This window comes from Anser anser (assembly GCF_964211835.1).
Source record: "Anser anser genome assembly, chromosome: 2".
NCBI lineage: Eukaryota > Metazoa > Chordata > Aves > Anseriformes > Anatidae > Anser > Anser anser.
This window is the reverse complement of record NC_139721.1, coordinates 139,217,013-139,239,288: the sequence shown is the minus strand read 5'-3', so window position 1 is coordinate 139,239,288 and position 22,276 is coordinate 139,217,013. Positions and strand designations below refer to the sequence as shown.

The following is a 22,276-nucleotide window of genomic DNA, read 5'->3' as shown; positions in this document are numbered from 1 at the left end:
CAGCCTGCAGTGGCTGCGGCCCGCTGCCCTCCCCCGTGCTCCCACCGCTAGATGTCACCCTGCTGATGCGATTCACTGGGAGCTAAAACTACCCAAAAACCGGCCGAGCGAAAAAAAAAAAGAGCAAAGAAAATCAAACGGCGCTTTTAGAAAGTGGGAGCACACGAAAGTGAGCACCCGTGGCAAAAAAAAAAAAAAAAAAAAAAAAAGCAGTAACTAATGGAAAGCACGTGGAAAATAACCATCATACAGAGCACAAATACTCAAATACTCCAGTGAAGGCAACTACAAAGACAAATCAAAAGTTAAGGTTTTGTTTTAACACGGGAGAGGCGATTATACTATCTCCTCTTTCTTGCCAGATGCAGCGTGCAGCTGGAGACTGTGTCCATTTAGCACAGGAGCGGGAGAAACAAAAACACATTCCCAAGATTAAAAAAAAAAAAAGAGTTGGAATTTGGCATCGCTTCTGCGAAGCCATCCTGAGCAAGACGCAATAAGCTCTGCGTAAAGAAATGAAAACATTTCTGGGGCAGACTGGCCACGTTTTCTGCAACGTCAGAAAGCCACCAAGTGTTGAAATATCCTCGAACACGGAGCTTTCGCGAGGTAGTGAGCCCACGCTGCCCTGTGACAAAACCGCTTTTTCGGAACCGTCAGCAGAGGAAAAAAGGTACGAGATGGTGGTACCTGAAGAAAAATATTTTATTTTTTTTAAAATGAGGCTTGCTCGCGTTAGCAGCAGGGTTCAATACAGCCCTTTGTCTGGCTGGGGGAGCGACAAGCCCGCACGGAGCAGCAGGGCAGGGAGAAGGGGTGAGGAGAAGGTTCCCCGTCAGGGGCGTGAGGGGGGGCGAGCGGTGCCTTTTCTCCCTTCCCTCTCCTTCCTCCTCCCCGGCGGGGAGGGCGCAGGTGAAGGCGCCCTTTGTCCAGGCGAGGCCCCAGCGGCCGCCGAGGCGCTCCGCGGGCCGGGCCGGGCCAGGCGGGCAGCCCTGAGGCGAGCTCCGGCCCTGAGGCGAGCCGCGGCGCTCAGGTGCCCGCCGGGCTGGGGGGAGCGGGATGGGCGCGGAAGGCGGGGCCGGGCGGGGAGGGGAGGGGAGATGGAGCCTGCGGCCGGGCCCCCATACCCCCGCCGCTCCCCTCAGCGCCTGCCGGCCGCTGCGGGGCTGACCTGAGGCCGCCTGCCCCGACGCGGCCGCGCCGGGCTCTCCCCGTCCTGACCGAGCCGAGCCGAGCTGAGCCGGGGCTCCCGGGGAAGCCCCGCGCCGCCGCCCGGGCACAAGAAGGCGCCGCTGCCGGCGGGCTGAGGTGGGTGAGCCCCGGGGCGGCGGGCGGGCTGCGGCCGGGTTCCGGCGCCCTGCTCCGCTCCGCCCCGGGACGGGACGGGACGGGGGACCCCGGCGGGACGAGCTCACCTGGGCCGGCCCCGGCAGCGCTGATCGCGGGGCCCCGAGCCCCCAGCGCACCCTGGCCGAGGAGGGCACGGAGCGGGGCTCGCCTGTGCCGGTCCCCGCAGGGTCTCCACAGAGCTCGGCCGGGTTCCCGACGAGCCTGGGCAGCGGGGGTGAGGGGTGGCTGGCCAGCTCGGCTCTCTCGGGTGCCTACACGGCACCTTAAAAGCGAGGCGATTGCCCCCGAACGCTTTCACCCGGTCATTCTTCGATGGTGCCAGAGGAGTGGGATGCTGTCACCGTCCCGCACCTCCTCCATCACCTCATCGTTGTCATCTTAGCCTGTTTATTTTAGCCATTTTTCTCTATTCAGTGAGCCTGCCCTGAAAACCCTTACTCAGGCAAACCTCCCATTGACTTCGGAAGATGTTTTGGCAGAGTCAGGTCTGCCCGGTTTGGATCGCTGTCGGCTCAGCGCTGTAATGAGCCTGTTTGCTTCTCCCAAACTGCACTACACCCAGTGCTGGAAACTTGGCCTTCCGCAGCTGGAGATCCTCCATCCTCAGGCGCAGCCAGCTGCACTGCTGCCTTCGGGAGAGGGAGGCATGGGCGCAGAGGATGGACGTGACTGGGTTCTGTCTCTCACGGGACTTTCTTCAAACATATTGCAGACAGAGGCGTGCTGTAAAGGACTCTGTTATGACAGTTCATAAGGCACTGTATAACAGAATTACAAGTGCCTTGTATTTAGGCTATTACTGTGGTTTGTTATCGGCTGTATCAAAGAAATAACTCTGTGTTATCTCTGATATCAGAGTTATCTGGTTTGGCACCTATGCTTCCTTGCATGCAGTCGCATGGCTGTAACACATATTTCCCTGTTAGAGAATATGCATTCATTCACACACATTTTTTTTTATCTTTCCTTTTTTTTTTTCTGCCACATAAATCATTAGGATTGTATTAAACATTGTTTCCCCAAATCAGCTTTTAGGATCAGCAAGTGACATCCCAGCTCATGATTTTTTTCACATCGCTATACCACTTACTACATCATCATCAACACAAGCCTCTAGCTAGAAGCTATTACTGGACTCTTCATTTCTAAATTAAGACTGATAGTAGCATAAGAGTCAGGTGAGTTAAGCATTTCCATGCAGAGCTCCTCAACCAAAAATATGCTTTCGGACCTCCAAGATAGTGTGGCAGCCAGAAGAGGACAGTTCAGAAGAGGCAGGGATCACTGTGTAAGCTCCTGTAGGCTGGTGATGTTAACACTTGAAAGCTCAACTGAGGTTAGTACAGAAAAAATAAAAAAGGAGCAAAGGCATGTGAGCCATCATCTGTTTTAACAATTTTAAAAAGTTGATCTCGTTATCTGAAAAAGTAAAACATCAGTCTAAGACTTCTTCACATCCTTTTTTTTTTTTTACTTCCCCACACACACTTCAAAATTTAAAAATCAGAGAGTAGGCCTCAAAAACTGTATGATTGCCCTTGATATTCTGAGTTCTTTTAAAAATAGGTCTGGAAATCACTTTGTTCCTTTTTTTCCAAGCAAGTACATTATACGAAGGTCTGTTTGTAAACTATTCTTTGTCATTGTAACAGTTAGAAATACAATATATCAAAACATAGAATTTTTAACTAATTCTGGGAGTGGAGGAGCTGAAGTTTTGTGATGATAGCATGAAACACCAGGTCTAGCCCTAGGAATAGAAAAAAAAAAGAAAAAAAAAAAAAGAAATGTGCCTTCAGCAGTAGGATATACAAGCAGCTAATGGCATAGGAAAGGGTTAATAGCCTGACCTTCAGAGGGAAGCTCTTGTTGACCCTACTCTGCAACACTTGGCCAAAAGGTTATGCCCAAAGGGAGAACTTTTTAGCAGGAGGGGAAAAAAGTCAAAAAAGAAATACTTAGGAAAAAAATACTTAGGCTTCAGAAGGCTGGTGGCTTGGCAAAAAGCAAATGTTTGTACCAGATAGCACAAGACTGTGTGGATTCATCCACTGAAGCGCAGCAAAAATACAACTGATACAAATTCCCGAAAGTTGTATGAATATAAAAGAATCTGTATTTAGCAAAGTAGTTTCATGTCTAGTAATCCAGCTGCTCAGTAGGTTTTCTGGAGGAGCTAACTAGTCACAGCCGTAGAGGTGGTCACAGTGCTATGCTGCGGCAGGGCAACCTGAGCTTCCAGTGCCTCGGCACTAGCACATCGCTTCCAGCAGTGTGCGACGGGGTGGCGTACCTATCAGAAGTCCACCTTGCGGGGTAACCCCCTGCAGCTCTTTTACAGCCCTCTCAAGACTTCAGGGTACTGTCTCTACTGCTAGGATCCTGAGAAAGAAATATCCCTTCTCTTCCTCTTTGTTTTCTGCCTTCTGGTTTCTTCTAGTCCTTAACAGCTAAGAACCATTTCTGCTTCCTCTTGTATTGATAAATATTGACAGTGTACCTTGGAACAGAATGAGCAAAGCTCCAACTGGAGTTTCCTAACAATCTTGAGGGGAGAGTACACCTCTAAAGCCACAGGATGACTGTCAGGTAGACCAAGCCTGAAAATCTGAATTGCAAAACCTAAAAAGTATTAGGAACTGCAAATCTGCATGGGTTTCTTATATCAGGAAGTCCAGCCTCTTGCTAGGATAGACACAGGATAGACACAGTAAAGCTTTTTGTAAACTTACCAAAAATCCATCTTCACAACATTTTACTTGTTATTCCTATTCAAAAACTGTTTCAAACTCTATTGTTCTATTTTTAAAACTTTCAGCCTGATTTAAGTCATTCATTCCAGTAGCAACATGGGCATTTAGCTTAAATATTACTTTTCATCAGTGATTTTGTTATGTTGATTCATATGTTCTCTTAGTCTCCACTTTAAATAATTTTTTAAAAAGCTGAGTTCTTCTGTTCTCAGAGGACAGACTTTCTTTTCCCTAGATTATCATAACTTCTCTGGCAAAGGGGTGGAGGAGGGGGAAGAAAACATTTTGAGGGAAAATAGGCCTCAAAGTTCCAGTAGGGCATTTCAAAACCTGTTTTACATCCTGTGTTTGTTTTGCAGGGAGTTTCTGCAATGGAGAAGAGGGAAGGCGATAGTCGTACCATTGATCAGAATGCAGGTCAGAGCATCGTACCGAGAAGAAATAGAGGAAACCTTAGCAACTTGGTAATGTTTCTGTAAAAGAGCAGTTCATATGTCACGCAGAATATTGCAGACTTTATTTGATTTTGTCCAAACGCACTGTGTTTCCATAACACTGGCGTATCATCAATGCTTCTGAAGTCTTCTCTCAATATTGACATGAAGAGATAAAAAGATAAAGAGCAACTCATTCAATTTAATCACATTCCATGCTAAAAAAATACACAAGGGTTGGTAAAAAAAGAAAACCACACAGTAATAGTTACGTGATGTTAACTGTTAGTTGCATTCTACCCGCTGAACAAAGCTCTATAGAAATAATTCGTGATTTTTGAACAGGAATGTAAAATTTGTCTTGGGTAGAGTCTTTATCGTTGCCACATTGCATTTAGGAAGTTTTCCACACCACACAAAAAAAGCCTAGGAAAAGATCCACTTCACCAGTATTTGCTTCTGCAATGGCTGATGCACAGAAGAAGTTCAAGCGATAACTTGCTGTTCTGTTGTGAACTCAGTCTGTGGAATACCGTATTAGGCTTTACAAACTGTCTCCTCAAGAAACAGGAATCTCTAGGTGAAACTGGGTTCAGAGGTGAATTTCAGTTTATGTAATTTATACTCATACCTGATTCTACAATGCATAAAAACTACACTCTTCACAGTTCTTCATAGACTAGAGAACAGAAGTTACTTAGGCTATACCTTCACTGTTACATTACAAAGATACATTTTTTATTATCACATCAACATATATTAGCTATTCAGCTATAAAATCCTAATAAAGACCATGCCCTTTAATTTTACTGTGAGGCACTGCAAGCAAGTTGGTCAGACGTGGAAACAGGCTACCTTGTCTCCATTTAGGATTTTATGGCAAGATAGCAGTGTACATTTGTTACTTTGTTAAAAGAAAGCCAAACACGCAAAATGCCTATTTGTATTAGTGAAGACGCACACAAGACTTACACCTGCTTACCCTTGCATTATTTACAAATATTTACAAGAATTGACCCCTTAACCAGCTTCAATATATTTGATTCTGAATAAAGACAGATCATATTGCTGAAATAAGCAGATCTCCTGTATCCTAGCAGAATTATTTAGATTAGATAGTCTTGAAGGTCCTTTCCAACCTTGGTGATTGTATGATTCTGTGACTGCCAACTTACAACTTTCTACTAGTAGTTGTCTTCCTCAAACCTCACGGTGCCATGTCACTTTCTGGAGATCTGGACACCTGCAACTTTAGCCATTCTAAAGTTGAGCCATTGCTGCATTAGTTCAGTTTTACTTTGCATTTCACTGGATTATTAAAGGGATTGCATGTTTATTTCTTAATGTTTCAAATTCTTAGCTCTCCACCCCTGGACAGCTGTCTGCTGCACCAATTGCCATGTCCTGCTGTTGCACATATTTTCATTTTGTGCGTATGTTGATCATGTACCTCTTCCCCAAACTGTAAGTTTGGGACAATCTTTTAATATATTCTCTCAATGTAAAGCACTTTATAACATTCTACTAAAATTTTGTCCTAGCTTAGCTTCTTAAGCCTGTGATAATTCTGCCAAGATCTTCTGTAAGACTAGAATCAAACCATGACAACTTGGCAGTAAAAAAATCAGCTTTTTGAACTGAAGTGCCTCAAATTCACAAGTTTTTATAAAAGTTAAGAGGATGCTATTACATTTAGGGAGGTTGGGAATAAAAGCATAGAAATTTAAGGTAGAGTTGACAGATGCACAGCTGGTCTAATATGCTGGATCCCAAATATTTCTATTTACATCCTTATTCCCCCAGTTAAGTGTCATTAAAATAGCAGTGACTGAATGAAATACTGTAGTGTCATGTCTCTGGATTCTGTTGTTGTGCATATTATTTGGGTTACATTATTAAGTCTGTAGCTGAAATTGGAAATCTTGAAATCTGGAGTGCCTATCATAAGAAGCTGTAATGATGCTTTGCATAATGTAATCTTCCCTTGTGGTGTAGTTAACTTCCTGGAATGAAAATCTATTCTGAAATCACCATAGATGATGAATGAAGAACGAGAAATCTACAGTAAAATTGCCTTGCTCAACTACTAACTATGCTGTTTGAAAGATTGTATTTTCAAGCTAGCTTGTCTTTAATACTATGCATGGAGTTTTTTTTGTATACGATTTCAGTGCTGCACAGTATAAAAGCCATGATGGCAAATATTGTGATTACTGAAGTTTGATCTCACTTTTTATTTCCTTTCTGTCTTTTCCAGAATGTGGATATGCAAGTTACCAATCCACCAGAAGTAGCTGTACTTTTTGATTTACATCAAGCACACCATTTTGGTGAGTTTGAACACTCTTCAGAACAACACTGCAAGCAGGAGCTGTTCCCCAAGTGGCACTTACCAATGAAGATAGCATCTGCAATCTCATTATTAACATTTATTTACACTTCTCTAAGAGATGTCATATATCCTTTTGTAACAAGAAATGAAAATGTTTTCTATAAAATTCCAATCCTTGTCATAAACAAAGTTTTACCAGTGGTTTCAATTACCCTTTTAGCACTGGTGTATTTACCAGGAATATTAGCGGCTGGTTTCCAGCTGTATTTTGGCACCAAGTATAAAAGGTTTCCCCAGTGGCTGGATAGATGGATGTTGTCAAGAAAGCAATTTGGACTTCTCAGTTTCTTCTTCGCTACAATGCACGCCTGCTATAGCCTATGCTATCCAATGAGAAGATCATACAGATACAAGCTGCTCAACTGGGCATTCCAGCAGGTATGATGAGCTCACAAATACCAACATTTCAGTGTTGAGACAATCCTTGCGTTGTACATCCAAACAAATCTGGATAGGAAGAAAGCTGTTTTCATTGCCTTTGATTTTGAAGCAGCTCCTCACAAAGCACTGCTAAGCGATAGAGCAGGTCCTACTTGTTAAAGCATGTTATAGGGAGTCAAGAGTCAATACAGCTGTGCCAGTGTGTATTCAATAAATCATTTTCTTCATCTGGGAATTCTTAGCTCTGTGTAAAGTACTCGTAATTATAATTGCTTCACAGATACATTTAAGTCTTTGGAACACTTAGTTTAGTGTGGATTAATTTCTCTGCATCAGAGGAATCTAACTGTTTACAGAAACTTCTGCACACACCTTTTTAGACATCATCTGTGTAAAGTGAATTATCAGCAATGAAAGAGGACTGAGCTAAATACAATAATTTGTATTTGCCACAGACTAAACTTGCGAACAGTGATGACTACACAATTTGGCTGGTGCACGCTAACTTGTTAGAACAGTTCAATTTATTTCACTCATGCTTCCAAGTCATGAGCAATAATTGGCTTGCAAAGCTGTCTAAGGTTTTCTGTGACTAGAGAGTTTCTAGACATATATCACCTCGGGTGCCATGAGTATTCCAGCATAAGGAATATTCCAACATAAGGTGTAGAGTGCAAAGGTACAGTTTTAATATCCTTAAAGTCTAATATAAGGTTTTATTGAAAGCAGAGTAGGGTGTTACTGGCTTCTTAAGAATTCTGACATCAGTCAAACTACCTGATGAAAACTTTGAAGATAGTCTTACTGGTAATCTGACTTGAATGGTTTACCAGAAATATCTGCAAGATTCCAGTTCTTAAGTGCAGGTGAAGAAATTATCATATCTGGAGCATATTACACTATGGTGATCCCTAACAGCATCAAGGAACTGTTGCAAGTAGTCATACACAGGACAAGCTTTGGCATCAGATTTTTATTTTCATCCATATCAACCATTGTATTCAGTGCAGCTGAATAAACCGAGTCATTAAAAAAAAAAAAAGACTATTCTGGCAGGATAACATGGTTAAGAACGCTTGCTAAACTGGATCCCTAAAATAGTGCTGTAAATATATTTCCTTGTGTTATAATCCCCTAGATAAGGTAATTTGCCATAAGTGGAGGATTGTTTTTTTTGTTTGTATTTGTCAGAGTAAGGTTTCTCCTGCTGTGAGGACAGGCTGATGGGCCTCAGAACTAGTCAGTTCTGGGCCAAGACACTTATGCAATCTGTAAATTCTTCTCACGTGAAGCCTACCTTTGCTCTACAGATACTAGTAGAGACTTTTTCATCACAATTAAACAGCAGTTACACTTAGAGACATTCAAACAAACAAAAATACTATGTTTCTCATCTTATTTCTTAATTATTATTGTGAAAATAACTATTTCACAGAAATGGCTGTGTGTGCCAGAAAGCCGGTTGTATCCTGGGCTGCATGAAAAGAAGCATGACCAGCAGGGCAAGGGAGGTGCTTCTCCCTCTCTGCTCTGCTCTCTTGAGACCCACCTGGAGTACTGCATCCAGTTTTGGGGTCCGCAGTACAACAAAGATGTGAACTGCTTAGAGCAGAAAATAATCAGAGGGCTGGAGCCCTTCTCCTGTACAGAAAGGTTGAGAAAGTTGGGGTTGGTCAGCCTGGAGAAGAGAAGGCTCCAGGCAGACTTTATTGTGGCCTTTCCACATATAAAGGGGGCTTACAAGAAAGACGGAGGAAGACCTTTTTACCAGAGCCTGTACTGACAGGACAAGGGCAGCGGTTTTAAACTGAAAGAAGGTAGATTTTGATTAGATATAAGGAAGACATTTTTTTACAGTGGGATTGGTGAAACACTAGAACAAGTTGTCCAGACAAGTCATGGATGCCTTTTCACTGGAAGTGTTCAAGGCCAGGTTGGATGGGGCTTTCAGCAACCTGACCTAGTGAAAGACATCACTGCCCATGGCCAGGGAGTTGGACTAGATGGTCTTTAAAGGTCCCTTCCAACCCTATGATTCTTCTGGCAGGTCAAACAAAAAAAAGAAAATGCCTGGATTGAACATGATGTTTGGAGAATGGAGATTTATGTGTCCCTAGGAATTCTGGGACTTGCTTTGCTGGCTTTATTGGCAATAACCTCAATCCCATCTGTCAATCATTCTTTGACCTGGAGAGAGTTCCACTACATTCAGGTACACATAAATGTCATCATTGCATGTAATTACTCATTTTTAGGACTGTATGTTATCAGCTAATGTTATTCCTAGTTAAAAATACCAAATACAGAGTCTTTAATGAAACCAATGTAAAAGTTTATTCAGCACCCTCTGTTAACTGTTTTGCAAAAAAATATTCATTTCATTTGTTATTTTGGGAGAAGAAATGGCTGTCATGTTCAGGGCGTAAAGTGGAAAGAAAGATAGCTCCAAGTTGACCAGCAGCAGTTGTTCCTTCAGAAACTATTCTTAGGTCAAAGACCTCTGGCTCTGAAAGCATTTCAGTTATCTTCTGGGCATTTTATGTTTCAAGAAAGCCTCGTGTCCTGCTGTCCTGGAAGTAGGTGGTACTGAACCAGATGAGAGCGTTGGCATACAGCATGGGTTTCCATTACTAAATGAACATTGGCTGTTGCTCCCTTGGAGCCATTTTCTGTACTGCCTGAGCAATACCAAGTGGCTGGCAAGTCCAGAAGCCTCCTGCCTTCTGGAATGCAGAGGTTTTCCATATGCAGTGTCACTAGCCTCACAACCCACTCCAAAAAGTTGCATTCTGAGAAGGAGACGTCTTAGAACAGACACATAATCAAATCCAGCCAGTCATGAGTTTTGCTACAGATGTCGTTGTTTTGTTCACCTAATACCTGTTTTGCTCTTAGTTTCCTGTATCACGCACAATAATAAGCAGGGGTGGTTCCGCTGGCATCAGTATGATCACACTGTGTTAAGCAAGTGTTGAGTTGGGTCCCTGAACACCAAAATCTGAAAATTCAATGACTTAGCACCTGTCATTTGAGAACTTGTTATGAATTTGAAAAGTAGCTATGAAATCTGTATTTTTTGACAGTTAGTGATTTGGGATTCTGTTCACTCTATGAAGTACATCATTTGTAAGAAAAGTTTATCAGCTCTACAGAGACTATATGGATAGATGTAGGAAGGGGTCTCCTAGTGCATATTAAGCTATTAATATATTAGGGTACTTTCCATATTAAGCTATCATGGTGAACAAATCTGGAAGAGTAATGCTAACATATTGGATTAGTTTTATAAAATAACATAATTTTTTTACTAATCGTATCTTGTAGATTTACCACTTAAAAAGGCACTTTACACTGATGAGTAGTTCAATTTTTGTAATAAAAGCAAGATTTTTATGTACACGGGAAACAAAAGTACTAGTAACTCTTGCGTAACTTTTCCTTTTTTCCTTAATTTCAATTTCTAAGCCAAATTTATCATAGTACTAGATTTACTAGAGTTACTGGCTTTAACTGACCTTAAAAATTCCCTTTGCAAACAGTTGATTAAACCATTTATAAGTCTGCTTTTGAACTCATAATAATTTATCACAGAAGATACAGTAATTTAGGATACAGATGACATCTACAAACTGATATATTGAGAACTGACACAGTTTGGGGAATCTGTGATCTCTTCTGTATATTAGTCCACTATCATATCAATAGGAGAAAAATGTGCCTTATCTTTTCTGGTGACGTAGACAGGTACAGTTGGATTCTTGAATTATAAGGTTTTAATTTTAATTCAAAGCTACTGTTCTCTTTTCTTTCACTTACATGCATTGTTTGAGGCCCTTTCTGATTTCCATTTTTACTTAAAAGAGTAATCTTTTTTACCAAGGGTGAAAAAATAAATAACTATTATCTTTCTCTTTTCAGAGCAAGATGGGATATGTAGCTCTGCTGCTATGCACAGTTCACGCACTGGTGTTTGCTTGGGATAAGTGGGTTGATGTTAACCAATTTATCTGGTACACACCACCTTCATTTATGGTAGCAGTTTTTCTTCCTGTTGTAGTCCTGCTCTGTAAATGCATACTGCTCCTCCCATGTTTCAGGAAGAGGATAAAAAAGATCAGATGTGGTTGGGAAGCCAACACACAAACCAATCAAACCAGCATGACTTCCAGGCTGTAGATCACATATGGACATTTCCTGTCTGCTGTATGTAAATACGCTCAAGTCCACAAAACGTTCACTTGTGAGCTCTGTTTTCATATTTTTCTTAGATGTTACTTGTTTACTTTTCATTTCAGTTGCAAAGGTATGGGATATTTGATGCAACTGGGACCTTTGCTGAGACAGAAATTGAAAACATTCATTTTACACTTTAATCTATTTGGTGTTCTGGTATTTGATCATTTCTTTCTTCTGACTCATTGCTCTTAAAACGCCAGTACTTCATCACCTCGATCGTAATTCTTTCTTTGGCAAAAGCAATCATAAATCATCGGTCCAGATGACCACAGAAAGAAAATAAATCATTACACCACAGACTCCAGGAACGCTTTCTGGATCCAACAGACATGTTTGTTCCCTGGTTAAATCTCAGTGTTATAAAGGAAAACAACTTGAATATTTATTATCCTGTCCCCCCTTGTCCCCTGCATCCTACATTTCACTCTGCAGAATGGGGACCTTAGCACAGAAGCCACACAAAAATCATGTTGCATTCCCACCACATATTGAATTTAGACAATCAGGCAAGCAGAATTCCAGGGAACTTTGCAAGGCAAATCTCTCCTGAGGTTTAGGCACAGTCTAAAATAAGAGGTTTTAGACTCAGATCTACATCTTATACAGGACTAGGTGTGTCTGTTTATTTAGAACCATAAAACATTTTCCTTTTTTTTTTTCCATGAACACATTCTTTTGTTTCTGATGCTGGAAACTTTCCATGCTTTTGACCTGCTGCCGCTGACATGTGCTAATCTTTATTAACACAAATTATTCCAGTGGGATAGCTCACACGTCAGGTAAATGTGTTTTACTGTTTACTCTAGGGCCAGCACAATTGTGTGACTGGAAGAAAAACATTAAAAATAGGCATTTGAACCTTGGCATTGATTTGGTGAGATTTTCATGTAAAATCACTTCTGAATATGTTTGCTTTTACTAAAATTTTAGTATAAGCTGATGAAGCTTCACTTTCTTTGTGTTACATAGGCCTGTCTGAAAGTTTTAAATTAATAATTCACTTATTAGCATCTATTTTTAAATATGTTATGCAGTAGTTAATATTTTCACCCAGCAGCAGAAACATCACTGCCAGTTTCCCTGCGTGAGCTGACTAGGACGTGGACTGATGGTGCCAGCTATTACTAGGATCACCCAAATGAGAATTGTAACTGGTAATGGCTCTGGTATTAAACAAACAGAAAAACAATGGTTACATAAAAATATATGTAACACATGGTGCTAATGATTCTGCAGCTAATAATCCTGTTGTACATTTGTGGACTTGGTACACTGAGCATAATTAACAAATTAAATAGCTACAGAGATACTACATTTTGTATTTTTCTTGTTATAACTCCAAGTATTGCAACTTAAAAGTTGTCTTTGTGTTTTGCACTTGATGTAGTACTGTGAAAGTAAGTGGGGACATGGTGGCCTGTGTAATATAGACTGAAGAGACTTGAGTGACATTGTGTATCAAATCAGTAATGCGTGGCAGAGGTAAGCACTAAAACACAGAAAGCCAGTCTGGAAAGTGAACTTAAGAAGTTTCTGAAAGAACAGAAAAAGTGTGGTTGTCAATACATGAGCATTTAGTATTTCTGTACAGGAAATAAATAAAACTAATTAGAAGTCATGTTAGGGATTGTCCTGGTTTTAACTCTGTCCCAGCTGAGACCAGAACAGATAGGACTTAGCAAAGGCTTACCCAGAATATTAACTGCACTTTGTTGTCAGGAGTCAGAAAAACCTTAATAAAGTAATTTTTTCCAGTGGAACAGGTTGAGACAAGTGTAATGATAAAGAAGTCAAATTGTCCACTAGCTACTCAAAAGGTGTGCTCAAATTTACTACTTAGGACAAAGATGAAATTTAAAATACTCCAAGCAAGCCCAGCATGCATCCATTGAACAGATTAACATTTGGTTTTATCAAAATGTGTTAAATTGTGCTCTCCAGAATCAGCTCTGCTGCTCCCTTACTAAGAAAATGTGGAGAACTGAATTCAATCTCCAGTTTTGCTAAATTCTGGTCACATAGTTGGATTCATCATTTACAACTGGTCATAGAAGCCAGCCCTTTGCCACAGGGAAATATAAACAGCTTCAAGGTTAACAAGGTTTGTGACACAGAGAACAGAACACTTGGTAACTGAAAACTGAAAAGAGGTGAACGAAGACACTCCTTCAAAAAAGCCATTCAAAGCTAGTCCTACGGCATGTGTAAAACAAAATCTCAAGTAGGAGGAAGGTTTTCTGTGCAACAGCTAGCCTTTTCATTATAAAGCACTGTTGAATGCTTAGAGCCAGAATTTGAGACCTCATATCAAGTCTCTTCCCTGCTTTGTAAGTCTTTAGTAAAGTACTTCACCTTTAAGTAACTCACTTCCCAATCTGTAGTACTGGAGTAGTATTCCTCTGCAAGACATTGCAACAGCCTGTTCAAGCTTTTAAGGCATTCAGATGCAATAGTGAGGGAGGAGGGTCAGGTAAGGGGTGTAAAGAGCTACAGAAGAAAATGCTATCAACAGTATTTTATTTCTCCTTTTGTGATAGATATGATTTAGTTCAACACTAATTACAATGAGTGCATACGTACCTTTTAATTTATGTTTATATAGCTATTTCAAAATTCAGTGTATTAATACATCTGTATACTACTAAAATCTGTAAAAACGTGTCTGCCAATTTTAGGCACTTATTTGTATAACACTGATTATTTTTATAAAATTATGTATCATTAAATGCTTAATTGTATATATACTGTGTCTGCCATTGTGTAATATCCATCCAGACCTGTATAAGGGTAAAAAGGCATGACAAGACCTAGAAGAGCTGCTGACATGAACATTAAAATAGTTTTAGTCAAGGGGGACCTTTCTCCCCGTGCTAGCTGAAGATCCTGGAGTTTCCAAAGGAGAGAAGACATAGATGTGAAAAACAAAATGGACATTTTCATAGAGAGACGTAACGAAAAGAAATTCTGATAGATCTTTTAACTGACAGGCCATGTATTCTAGCATTTGGAGGAGATTTTTTAAGAAGGAACAGAAAGCTGAGCTAGTTGTGGAATGTTTTGGAAAGAGACCTGTGATCCCTGAAAACACTGATCAAAGACCAGGAAAAGCTCAAGAATGGTGAAGACATAGAGGAGGGGAAAGTAATACAGTCATAGTCTTTGGTAAGAATTCATCACTCTAGTGTAAGGGATTTTGCAATGCCTTTACAAAGGCTACAAAGTACTTCCTTAATTAAGTCAGAGATACAGAATTGAAACCGGAGAGAGAACTCTTAAATTGTTGAAGGGACCTGAGGAATTTCCTGACCAGTTTACCTGAGATAGCAAGATCCCAGAATACTATTATCAAGAAGTGGTACCAATGATGAGTGCCCAGGAAGCCAGAACCAGGCTTTGCTGGCTATGGCTTAATGTCAATTCCTGTTGACAGCAGCCTTTACTGTAAACTGTCCCTCCCTTCGGCCATACTTCTCAATTATTTCAGTTCTTCTAACAAAAGTGTGCAAAGCTATACACTAAATCAGTCCAGGGAGTTTGATCCAGTTAAAAAGTAATGATTCATCCAGAGCCATGTACTGATCTGATTGACCTGACAGGCGCGTGCATATGCCAGCACAAAGGACAGGAAGAGAAATCATAGAATCACAGAATATCCTGGATTGGAAGGGACTCACAAGGATCACGGAGTCCAACTTCTGCCTCCACACAGGACCATCCAGAAACCAGACAATATGTCTGAGAGCATTGTCCAAACACTTCTTGAACTCCGGCAGGCTTGTTGCCGTGATCACTGCCCTGGGGAGCCTGTCCCAGTGCCCGACCACCCTCTGGGTGAAGATTTAATTCAAAGTGGTTTAAACTGCACAGTAGTAAGTGCTCCTAAAATTCAAAGCTTAAATCCTATTCTGCTAGCAAGAATGTTTCATCACTTCACATATTTGTCAGGTTCTTAGTTTTCCATGAATCAGTAGGCAAAAATGTGTTCTAGAAATTATCACCAAAACCCCAAACTGACTGACCTCTACATGACTGTCAACTGTGTGGCTTCATCTGTGAAATGATGATCTCATGTCTTCCTCTCTTTTCTGCTACATCCACAGTTTCTACTATTGTCCCCTGATTACATGAAATTTTGTGTTAACTATTTCTGAAATACAGACTAACTACTTTTAAGCTGATTTTCTTAAAATGACATCAAAAGAATTGGTTGAAAGAACACAAGAAAAAATAAAGACAGATTTTTGAAAACATGCTGAATCCACCCTTGGAGAATGCAGCCTGCTGTAATCAGTTTGTCTGTCAGCGACTGACCATTGTCACCGATTTTTTTTCAGTAATGCCAGGATTTCTTGATCCTATCAGCACTCTCTGTTGCTGATGGTAAAATAATTTATTTTGGTGAGCACCTCCTTAACAATATCTCATTGAATTCAGGTCAAATTTTGCATCATTGCTTGAAATTTGCAATAGATTGAATATAATATTTAAGTGGGTGTGGTGGAGATAATTTACTAAGTATGCATAATAAGTTTTCAGAGATTCTCAAATGAAAATATAAAACCAGTCAGTGAACCAAATTATCAATTTACAAAGCAGACTACAGCTACTTCCAATAAAGATGATGCAACAGAAGATAGCATTGTTTTGTCATTTTTTCGTTTCTTTCTTTCTTTTTATATGTTTTCCTCTTTGTAGCAAGAAAGTATATTATGAGATAAATATGCTATGTCCTTGACTTGGTTAAAGATGTGTGGTCCCTCTACGGCCGGTAGAATACTACTACTACTACTGATGGAAATATTTGGTCCTTAAATTTCATCTTTGGGACTCACTGTTAAAAAAGTGTGGCAAGTGTAGTGTGGGGTCTTTTGACCTGGACAGTCATTCTTGTAGTTTGCTGTCAGTTTCTATACATGCTTACACTGTTTCATTGGATGTACTCTACTGAAAAATTTTCCATCTGAATACCTCATTATTTGAAAATCTGTAAAAAAGCTGATTTCTGGACTTGAAGAATGGCCACATAATATTTCTCCAATTTGTCCTCTGCCTTTTTGTCCAGTCCTGCCACTCATATACTGGATAGCATTTCTCTCTTGTCTGTCCACCTGTGCTTGTGCATGTATCAGGATAACTTTTGAACAGTGTACGTCATTCATTCAAAAATACTCTAGGTGTTCTAACGGGAAATCTATACAACTGAGGGGCAAGGGAGGGAGAAAAAAAAGAAACCTGAGTGGAAAGAAAATGAGCCCCTTGAAGGGCACCTCAGGCATCCCTGCAACAGTTCAGAAGTCTAGCAATTCTTTGACGGGACCCATAATTAAAATAGCAACAGCTTTCTCTTGTACCTGCTAATTTCCAATAGAGTTAGTACATTCACAATATCAACATCCTAAATTATTTATTCGCAAATAATTAATGACAGAGAAAAGGGTATTCTGGGGCAGAGGAAAGCTGGGACTGTGAAACTATGCAAAGTGGTGTTAACATGGAACGGGAAGGAATAGAACAACTGGAGATCCCATTATGAAATGAAAAGGATGCCAAGGAAAAGAGACATTGTAAACTCTCAGATTTTTTTATGAAAGGAAAGAGTAAAGGAGCCCAATGGATGCTAAAGGGGAAAAATAAGTAGATGGAGGATACTGAATGAGATGGTCACAACAGTATCAATATAGTAGGGAATAGAAATCCTTAGTACAGGAGATGGGTAAAATGAGGGACAAGGCAAAGACAGATAGCACAGCATCTGAAGAGCCTGAAGTGAATCCATGAAACAGAGGGGATGAGAGGTTTACCCACACGAAGCTGGAGAGTGGAATATGTGGTATGCAGCATAACACTTAACAATACTCTTAACGCCCTTTTCCCTCTGTTCTCTTGTTCTTGTTCCTCCCTGATCCACCTTGATCCCTCCCTTACTCCACCTTTTTTCCTTTTCTTAAGCATCCCATAAGAAGTCTTGCACATTCTCACAATCCCCTTAAAACAGCCCATAATAAGTTTCATACAATTCTTTTCCCTTTGCATCTCAGGTGATCGAGGTGTGGAGCAGCTGCTTTACAGGATGAGACTAAAAAAGGCAAAGGCACTTCAAATGGGATGGGAGATTGCAGAAGATCGAGGTTTGCAAAACAATGAAGAGAGCAGATAAGATAAACAGAGAACTGTTTTTCACCAAAGCCCACATTACCAGGCCTAGGGAGGATTCAATGAAACTGGTAGGATATTAGCTTACAACTGCCTAAGACCGTGCATCTTTGTACAGTGGGTAAAGGACCCCTGCAGCCTGCTGCCACAGGGGGCTGTGGAGGCAAACAGCATAAAGAGGTTCAAAAAGGGTTTAAACAAACTCAGATACAACAGCCCCTAAAAAGACACTAAAAGGACTTTGCAGGCATGTACCCTAAGACATCACTAATACAAATGAGGATTTGGGGGGAGAGCAGAAGACAGAGAGGCGAGGCTTGCACACCCACCCTAAGTAGCATTATCTTTTGCCACACTTGTACATGTACTCATGGGTTAGGCCATCGGTCTAACCAAGTAGTGTGTGGCTTATGTTCCTTTACTTCAAGAGGAAATCTCTTAGACTGATATACTCCTCTAATTTGGTATGATTGGAAAAAAAATATGTTGGGAATGAGAACTTAAGTCTTGACTGAAAAGCTGTTTCTTTGATCTTGCAAAGAACTGCTTAACTTTCAGGCTCTACGGCAACTCACTGACCTTGGTTCATTTCTGTGGAATTAACTACATAAATGTTCACAGGACTGGGAACAGAATTAGTATTTCATTGTTCTGTAAAGATACAGCTTTTCTCCTCACAGTGCTAAGCTGCAGTTGAATTATCGTGGTTTGGGTTTTATTTGCCAAGGCATATTTTACACCGATGGCATGGTCCCATTCAGGGAAAAAACATATTCAGAATAAACTAGCCGAACACCTAACCTAGGACAACGTACATAATGTAATGTAATAAAGTAATGAAGATGTTAATAACAATAAACTTTTAACATGTTAAATTTTATATTCCTACTTTTTCACATCTATTATGCTACATATTATGCAGTGATCTTAATTCTTTTTAATTTTGCTTCTGCTCCCATGCAAAACCTGTGGTCTGCAGCTTTGTGAAGGAAATTTGACCTCAAATAGCTGCAATCCCAAACTGTTTGCAACACAAACACTAGTCTTAAGCTGTCAGACAGTGGTCAAGCCACAATGTAACTTGTGCTTCCCTCAGCTGGTTTGGTATTCAGGCAAGTATTAATGTTTTTTAAACGAGTTTTTCAATTTTTTATTTTTTTCCGGGTCTATACTTCATTGAGAAGGACACACCTCTGTTCTTGTTTATCTACTCAACTTACAGAAAATTTTGCTCTGGATTTAATTGCTTACATTCTAAAAATAATCTGTTTTACCCCTGGCTTTGGGTCCAACAATTAATTGCAGACAGAAGATCACATTTTTAGAACCTACTGTCCCACTTTGAAGTAGCTTTTTAAGATGAACAGCCATGAACCAGGAAGGTAGATTTTGATCTTCTATAACTTGCACCACAAAGCAGAGGTGTTTCAAAAGTTATAGGGAGATGTGGAAAGGTCATACAAGACCTTGTGCTCTATACAAAGCCAAGGAACAAAGCTAAAGCCAAAGAAGCCAAAGGTCCTGAAACCCTTTAGCTGTGCCTCAACAATGGCTATGGAAAACCATAGTCAGAGAAAGCTAGGAGAGGTTTCCTTCCTTCAACTTCTTTCTAGTGGATACAATTTATCTGCCAGATCATAAAAGCAGAAACAATACTCTCTGTTACTTGGATTGCCATACAAATGAAATTGTAGGTCTGAATCTTCTCTGTTTTGGGGTGGTGGGGGGGTGTTGAGTACCTGTCCTCTGATTTAAACGAATCACCTTTAACTTGTGCTTCCTATTGGGAAGAAGGAGACACTGTCTTGATTCACATGACCTGCTAAGGATTCTCAATTTTGGCTTATTAAATGTGTTTTATAAGGGGTTTCTTTCTCTTTTCTTCTTTCTTTCCATCTTTCTCTCTCTCTTCCCTTTTTTTTCCTGCCTTTTCTTTTTTTTTTTATTCTTTTAATTCTTTTTCTCCTCCTCTCATCTCCACTTGTCTCCTCTCCTCTCCCTCAAAAGAATATCTAAATGTTTTTTATGTATTTATTTCAGTTCGTCTTTCTTTCCTTGCCTTTGACTACTGAAGTTCAGATCCTATATGGTCTGAAAGAAGCAGCGATACCTGCAGAGTTAGTGAAAAGGGGACATCCCAAGTGAAATCCGAAGAGTGAAGGCAAGAGATTTCAGTAGAGGTACTTACCATTATTTTTTGTTATTTGTTTAGCTCGTGGCTAATTTTTTTAAAAGAGTATCTTTATAAAAAACAACATAATTTCAAGTACATGTCAGACTAATTCAAAAATCAGAAAGATGCAAAGAACAAAATATGTCTACAAAAAAAAAGAATAGTAATTAGCTACAATTTTCTAAATTTCTCAGATCCATGTTGTATTTATAAAGAATGGTTAAGAGGTACAAGTTTTATTTTTAAAATAATTGTAGGCTGCCATAAGAAAAGAAAAAAAAAATATTTGGCCTGCATGTTCCTGGCTGGGAAATACTGTATTTTTCTGCTCAGGTACAAAATTAGCTATGCTGAGGGTAGTATGCCAGAAACGATTGTATTTGGGTTTGTTGCCCCAATAGGAAACAAATTTCTGTGTGTTTGTTTTCACTCATTTTCCACAGGAAAATCCCTGGGGCTTTGCTTTCCCTTTGCCAAGAGGAAGAACCAGAATATCTGTTTCCATTTGCAAACTGGAAACTCCTTTGTTATGTTCCATCCCTTAAAGGAAGAAATAATAATGCTTCCCTGGACTTTCCTAAAGAAAGAAAAACACCTGCTAAGAGAAAATAGTCTCTTTTTTTTTTTTTTTAATTGATTATTTAAGACAGGCCTCCAACAAGGCATCTAAGAATTACATTGTCTCTAGAGCTTTGTATATAATTTGAGAGAGGACTATCCATTTCAATTTCATAATATCACTGAAGATACACAGTCCAACTTTGCAGTGAGTTTTATGCATATAGAAGGCCTGCATATACGTTGCCCTCATGCTAAACTCAGTGCAAAATGGGGACTTCTTTTTGCTTCTCCTGTCTGAATGGATCAGTTACACAGCGACGGAAGGAAGACAGTAGTTGTTTTGCCATCAATTTAAGCAAGGATATTCAAACTGTAAAACCTCAAAAACATGCAAAGAAAACACAGGATCGAGTGAAGTCATCCAAACTGACTTAATTTTTAAGGTAATAGGTATCAAGTTAGTGGTGTCTGTTTAGTAGGCTGGTAAATGAACATAACTCAAAAGTTTCCTCCTTTACTGCTACGCACAAAAGCTAAAGCTAGACAGGCTGGCACACAGACAATGGAAATCTCATATAAAAGAAAAAAAGAAAAATTTAAAATACAGATTTGTGGATTAACTATGCAAAAGAGAAAGGTAGAGTGGCACAAGGACATTAGGCCCACTCTTAGTTTTCCTTGTCATTGAATCATAATATCTCCTGAGCTGGAAGGGATCCGCGAGGACCATCTAGTCCAATTCCTGACTCCGCACAAGACAACCTATGAGTTAAACCGTGTATCTAAAAGCATTGTCCATACATCTATGAGTTTTGTCCAAACACTTCTTGAACACCAACAGGTTTGGGACCATGTCCACTTCTCTGAGAAGCCTGTTCCTCCCTCTCAGAGAAAATCTTTTTCCTAATATTCAATCTGAACCTCCCCTGATGCAGCTTCAAGTCATTCCCTTTCATCTTATATGATTCTGTAAAGAACCCTTATTCATTACCAGAAAGTGGATATGCCTATCAATATTAACAAACAAAACACTGTAATTCACAATTTTGTATCTAACACTGATTTTGGATATAATTCACTCATTCTAGTAACATGTAGAAACAACTACAGAAGAAATTAAGAGTGTTGGTGAGAAATGTCTCTGAATGACATCGCTGAGAACTGTGGTGTGTTAGGCAAGAAGGATCAGAGTCTGAGCTGGCACACTGTGTACAGCACAGGCGGGTCAAGAGAACCACACGGAAAACACACCTAGCGAGCAATCACAAGCCAAACAGCTGCAGGAGAAACAGGTAACAGAATTCATGGATCATTTCAAGGTGCATGAATTCATCTCATGACCAAATACACCTATTTTAATATACATATTTTTATGACTGTGTCACATAAAGCAACATATAAGCAGCCACAAGTAATGCAGAAAGCGATATTCCATTTTGTTGTTGTTGTTTTTTTCTCTGATACATTTGTTGTTTGGTCTAAAACTTTTAAACCTAGACTCCTGAAGTTGTTATTGGCTACAGAAGAACAAGCCTAGGATGACAACTTCTGAATCAATAACAAATAAAAGGGGAATATTAGAACAAGAAAGTGAAGGGCTGAAATGCCTGCTCTCACCGTGGAAAGGACCAGTTCGTTTCTGAATAGTTTGTCAGTGGGTTCACCTTTCCAGTGATTACTGGAGTATGGGACCAGTCCTCACAGCAGCCTGGGAAACAAAAATGCAGTTTGGAAAATCATAAGAATAGATTTTTTGGGGACTCTATTTACAAAATAATAATAATAATAATAATAAATAAAATATACATTTTCAGTGTCAGGAAAATAGCTTATTTTATATTTG

General features: G+C 40.0%; 1 protein-coding gene and 1 long non-coding RNA gene across 10 annotated transcripts in view; one reads left to right on the top strand and one right to left on the bottom strand.

Annotated features, from left to right (window-relative positions):
* The window catches only part of LOC310893974, an 81,959-nt gene that overhangs the window by 58,879 nt on the left and 804 nt on the right, over nt 1-22,276 (bottom strand). For all 4 annotated transcript variants that reach the window (XR_014579442.1, XR_014579443.1, XR_014579444.1 and 1 more), the window contains exon 2: nt 22,051-22,141. This is a non-coding gene — a long non-coding RNA (uncharacterized lncRNA). The remainder of the gene's footprint in view (nt 1-22,050; nt 22,142-22,276) is intronic.
* On the top strand, nt 200-14,284 carry STEAP1 (STEAP family member 1). Of its 6 annotated transcripts, none has more exons than XM_083823578.1 (5): nt 200-673; nt 4,463-4,520; nt 6,795-7,307; nt 9,358-9,522; nt 11,229-14,284. In XM_083823578.1, the coding sequence occupies exons 1-5, from the start codon at nt 516-518 to the stop codon at nt 11,484-11,486; spliced, it is 1,152 nt and encodes a 383-aa protein (XP_083679704.1). In that variant the 5' UTR covers nt 200-515; the 3' UTR covers nt 11,487-14,284. The 6 variants fall into 6 exon arrangements, with proteins under 6 accessions (XP_083679704.1, XP_083679706.1, XP_083679703.1 ...); XM_083823580.1 differs by having other exon boundaries at nt 538-673; nt 4,463-4,567; nt 11,229-12,858; XM_083823577.1 differs by lacking the exon at nt 200-673 and adding an exon at nt 684-1,033.